Below are 6000 nucleotides of genomic sequence, written 5' to 3'. Positions count from 1 at the left end.
GATTTTTTCGTTCCCTAAGAGAACTACCCGTTGATGAAAATACCAATATACTGCTAAGCCGAAATATAGCGTTAGACCAAAGGGTGTATAACACACCCACGTCAGATGAGGTTGCTGTGATATGGACTGAAAGTTCATCCTCTAGCGAGTCTAGCACTCCTCACATAACTGTCACTGCAAAAGATAATCAAGCACACAGGATAATGCATTATTATGGATGTTATGATCCTTTGCAGTACCCACTGCTTTTTGCCGCTGGAGAATGCGGATGGGTACAGGGCCTTCGAAAGATCACACCAAACATGTCTACCTCAAAAAGACAAATGCCAGATGCCAGGGCTCCCTTAGAACTCACCCAGATAGTTGAGGGCCTCTTAGAAAATGAATTACGCCGTATGTACCTATCCAAAGATTTTAAAATTAACCTTGCATATTTAACATTGTTTTAGAAATTGCAATATATACGTTCTAAATTAAAAAATGGAACACAATGTTGACACAGGCACAGAACAAGGTTATGGTCCCAAGGATAAAGTCATATCATGCCGACAATATTACAGCTACAAGCTACAAAACCGCCCCGGAAATATGCTATTAAGAGGTGGCCGATGTCTGCAATAATATGTGATTGATATGTATGTTAAGATAGAGATTACAAGGCTCGATTATTTCAGAAACAATCAAGAAACTATAAGAGCTGAATTGTACCAGGGAATCATTGATACTGTTGGAAATGGAGAATGCCGCGCAACAAATGTAGGTAAAAGAGTAATCCTGCCACCTACTTTTTTAGGTGGACCTAGAGACATGAAAAAGAGATATCTCAATTCAATGGCCCTGGTACATAGGTTTGGGAAGCCTGATCTCTTTGTCATTATGACATGCAACGCTGGCTGGCCTGAAATAAAAGAACTTCTTGCTCCAGGAGAAGAGGTACAAAACCGACCAGATTTAGTAGCTAGAGTTTTCCGGGCCAAGCTTTTGGCTCTTAAGAAGCAAATAGTTGAAAAGCAGATCTTTGGAGAAGTGGCTGCTTACGTGTATGTTGTTGAATTCCAGAAAAGAGGCCTACCTCACGTGCATTTCCTCATCATACTTAAAGACGGATATAGGCTGAAATGTCCTGCTGATTTTGACAAATTTGTCTGTGCTGAAATCCCAACCACAGCTAACCCTGGCCTACGTAAGACTGTGCTGAAACACATGATGCACGGTACATGTGGCCAGGTCAACCCTGACTGCTCATGCATGAAGCATCGTAAGACCTTTGGCAAATACAAATATGAGTACCCAAAGTCCTTTTCGGTTACTACTACAACCAATATTACTGGTTATCCGGAATATAGGAGGCGCGACACAGGAAAAACAACGCCGATTCGAGGACACGAAATGGATAACAGATGGGTAATCCCTTATAACCCCTATTTACTATCCCTATTCGACTGCCACTTGAATGTCGAAGTATGTTCGACAATGCATGCTGTCAAATATTTATACAAATACATATACAAAGGTCATGACAGAATCTCTTTCAGTGTTACGAATAGTAATGACCCTAAGACAATGGATGAAATTTCGCAGTTTCAATCAGGGCGATGGGTTTCTCCCTGCAAAGCAGCATGGAGAATCTTTGGATTTGATCTATTTGAAAGCCACCCACCAGTGATGCCCCTACAAGTTCACCTCCCCAACATGCAAACGGTACGGCTCAGGCCAACTGATAACTTGGCTAATATTCTTGCTGATGAAAAGAAAGCACGCACTCCCCTAACTGAATTTTTCAGGAAAAGTGCTACAAAAGGCTGCCCACGCCTTCTGTACGCCGAATTTACAGAACACTTCCGCTGGGACACCGGAACTAGAACTTGGTAAGAACGGAGGAACAAGGTAATTGTGATTGGTAGGCTCGTTTTTGTGGCGCCGGCCGAAGGCGAAAGATTCTTCTTAAGGTTATTGCTTCTACACATCCGAGGCCCTACGTCATTCGAAGCATTAAAGACTGTGAAAGGGTATACGTGTGCAACATTCCAAGAGGCAGCACTCCGACATGGTCTCTTAGAAGAACAAGACGCTTTTGAGTTGTGCATGGCAGAAGCATGCGCAGTGCAAATGCCTGCAGCACTATGGCGCCTGTTTTCAACTTTGCTCATTTTTTCCCACCTAAAAGATCCTTGTTTGTTATGGGATACACATTATGATTCATTATCTGAAGACTTTCGCCATAGATACCCAGACCAACCTCAGGAAGTAAGTCAACTTACGGCACGAGTAGTTGAGTGGTACCTAGAAGCAATGGGCAAGACCATGGCAACATTTGGTTTAGACCACCTAGATACATGCAACGATGATGAGATTAGACGTACCAGAGATATAGTAGATGCCCTTAATGCACCGATACCAGAGGAATGTAAATTGTGTAAGGCACAACTTAATAATGCTCAGAAAGAAGCGTTCACAAAAATCATGGAACATGTCCAGAAGTCTAAACCGGGCGCATTCTTTGTGGACGGTCCAGGTGGTACTGGGAAAACCTTCCTTTACAACGCACTGTATGCTGAAGTCCGTCTTATGGGGAAAATTGTCTTGCCGAAAACGACTACATCAGCATCGCGCAAAGAAAACATCCCAATCGGGGACTACCCATTCACGGTTCAAAATCCCTCTGGAATGTGAAGTTTCATTGGCATGTGACGTTCCTAAACAAAGTAGCTTGGCAGCATTGATAGTTGCTACAAGCTTGATAATATGGGACGAAGCCTCTATGTCTAAAAGGCAGAATATCGAGTCTCTTGACATTCTTCTCAGGGATTTGTGTGACCCAAACCAGCTTTTTGGAGGCAAAGTAGTCGTGTTTGGGGGGGATTTTCGGCAAACACTTCCAATACTACCCAGAAAGTCTTAACAAGAAGTGGTTGAAGCCAGTTTGGTTAGTTCTCCTCTTTGGCCACGACTTCAAAAATTTAGATTGACTGAAAACATACGCGCGCAGTCCGAATCGGAATTTGCACGGTTCTTGCAATCGCTTGGAAACGGTCAGTTACAAACCAAAGAACATGAATATATTGAACTCCCTGCTGGACTTGTACAGGTTGTGGACGCCGACAATGTAAACCCTATCAGTGATCTGGCTTTAGTTGCATTCCCAGAACTCTACCATAGTGGTACATTTGATTCTAACATTTTTACACACCGGGCAATTCTGACCCCACTTAACGAAGATGTTGATGCCATCAACAGCGTCCTTATTGACAAGTTCCCAGGTGAGCCTGTAACCTACACAAGCCATGATTCGATGTTAGATGACAACTGTGCGGTTTACCCAGCCGAATTTATCAACAAGCTTAATCCTGGTGGAATGAGTCCTCACGAACTTGTATTGAAGATAAATTGTCCTGTAATTTTAATCCGGAACCTCCAGCCATCATTTGGTTTATGCAATGGGACCCGCCTGGTCTACAAGCATTTTTTACCAAACTCGATTGAATGTGTAATAATGACTGGACAGCATACAGGAGATCATGTGTTCATACCACGTATTAAACTTAGGCCAGGTCCTTCAACTAACTACCCTTTTCAATTTCAGAGGAATCAGTTCCCATTAAAACTCAGTTTTGCAATGACGGTGAACAAATGCCAGGGCCAGACTTTAAGCCAGGTTGCTGTGTACCTACCACGACCATGCTTTTCTCACGGGCAGCTTTATGTTGCACTTTCAAGAGCGCGGAAAGCAAGTCAAGTAACTGTGTTTTCAGTCCCAGGTCCCGAAGCAGTGCCGGCCACATTTGTCAAAAATGTAGTGTCTTACGATGCTCTTTCTCTTGCCGAAATTATATAGCCACAGTTACTTGCTAGGTAAATAACTAAATCTCGCTTTAAGCGCGTACATGTTTTCTGCTGCCATATTCCCAGACTTGTTAGACAATAATAACTGATGGTCCCCTTCCTGTACAACATCTGTAGGTAAATGTTGCACTAACGTGAATGGTGTGACAATTTTGTGCCCACAAAGTATGCCGTGGCCGTCCAATGTATGCCCTGGCAACCTGCATCAGGCTTCGGAAACTTCATTTTCCAATCAACCGATTGTGTTTTGAAATCCCAGGAAAGTAGGAACGTCACGCGTACACTATGTGCTGCTATATTGTAGCTTTAGGTTTGTTTGGTGTTGTTGCTGTTATTTTGCTAAGTCTACCAAATGTTATTATTTAGCGAACTATCCCAACCTATGTTATTTCCGATCAGGCGGGATAGTGCACCAAACAAACTAATGGTTGATCCTTTGGCTTTTTTATATAAAAAAATAGAAATCATTTGGTAGCGTATTTTTAAGAACACAAAAACCTCTTTATCAAATCAAGATAAAAAAAAAGGCGGCCATTATCGGCCTACTAAAATAACGGATTAACAAAAAGGAAAAAGAAAAAACATAGATAGGAAATTATAGTTATAAATAAAACAATAAAACTGATAAAACAAAATACGCTGCTAATGGCCCGGATCAAATGAAGAAACTAAAGAAATAACTACTCCCAAATTTAAACAACTAATAGCAGCGGCAAGAAAGATTCAATGCAAAATTCAACGATGGAGCATGTCAATAACAAGGAATTATGTATATTTAGCTCCGAAATGTAGCTTTACTCGCTTAAAAAATTAGCTGATTTAAAGCAAACAAGGCACATTGTCGCATTTGCAAGTGTATAAAATTCAGACAACTGAATAGCAACTTAGCTGCATAAGATTATATCAATAACAATAGTAAAAATATTAAACAACAAAGTAGAGATTCAAAAGTACATCAAACATATTAGCTACGTGCAAACATACACGCCCCCTCAAAAAAACGGATAGGCGTAAACAAAATAAAATAAAACGTACAACGTATCAATAAAACTCGATTCCCAAAAAAACAAAACACCTACTATTTATATAATGATCAGTACATATGAAACAAAAGAATTAAATAAAAAACCTTTTATTGCTTGTACAATCTATTTATTTGTTAAATATTTACGCAAAATTAGAATAGATAACAAACGAATGATACACCTTAAAATTAAAATAGATGGCAATTCAACGGAACAAATAAAACAGTTAGTCTTGCTGAAGACGGGTCGGAGCAAGTAACGGGCAATGCCACTCACAAAACGGATAGGGGGACAAGGTGGGGGCACCCCTATGTGCTTCCCACTCTCCTCTATTTTGGTCATTTGTGAGAGAAAATGGTATCCGTCACTCCAAAGTGACGGATACGTGCCGTCTTCAATGAGATTTTGTGCAAATAAAAATAAACAACAAACCGAAAGTACAATTACTTTTAATAACACATACTCACACTATCATACCAAAATCCCTGAATATACTCAAAAATCCAATACTACAACCCTACTTTGTGTACTAGCTAGAGTAATGGTTAACACTGTATGTCAATCAATTCCTTAAAGGTGTAGCATTGACCGCTTTTCAATTCTTCCCTCCAGAAACAAACTCACACACCTTATTTTGCATAACAAGTTTGGGATATTTGCAGAGAGGAATCGCTGTTACCAACACCCTTAAACGGCAGTGTATTCTAGATACGAGCTTCAAACCAGTCACCTCTGTTTTTTTTATTTAACTCTGCATTTCTTTGCCGAACAAATTGCAGCAAATCGCTCATCGTATACATGGAACTAGGAGTTGATGGCTTACGTTTTCTAATTGTAAATAAAAATCACTGGTGATTAGTTGTGATCAAACAGAGTCACTGATATAAACCAGTCTTAGAGATGTTCAAGTGTTTTCCCTCATTTTGCAGCTGTTATCTTTCTTTATGTATTTGTTGTATTATTAAAATAGAAAAAACTTTCTACCACTCCCATCAATAAATGGAAATTATGAAAGTCGATACATAATTTTGGATGAACCAGCCACAGTAAAGACCGTATTTACTATTGATTCCTGTGTGATTGTGGTATACGGCCTTCAGTTGATGAATAATTAAAGTAAATGGAAGTAAAT

At 40.1% G+C, this 6000-nt stretch overlaps 1 protein-coding gene across 1 annotated transcript; it reads left to right on the top strand.

Moving 5' to 3' along the window:
* Positions 1-633: 633 nt before the first annotated feature.
* LOC141595232 (uncharacterized) lies at positions 634-3835 on the top strand. The gene is made up of 3 exons (XM_074415198.1): positions 634-1868; positions 1950-2649; positions 3089-3835. The coding sequence occupies exons 1-3, from the start codon at positions 634-636 to the stop codon at positions 3833-3835; spliced, it is 2682 nt and encodes an 893-aa protein (XP_074271299.1).
* The last annotated feature ends 2165 nt before the right edge of the window (positions 3836-6000 follow it).

This window comes from Silene latifolia, chromosome 8 (genome assembly GCF_048544455.1).
Source record: "Silene latifolia isolate original U9 population chromosome 8, ASM4854445v1, whole genome shotgun sequence".
Classification (NCBI taxonomy): Eukaryota; Viridiplantae; Streptophyta; class Magnoliopsida; order Caryophyllales; family Caryophyllaceae; genus Silene; species Silene latifolia.
This window is presented reverse-complemented; position numbering and strand designations above follow the sequence as displayed.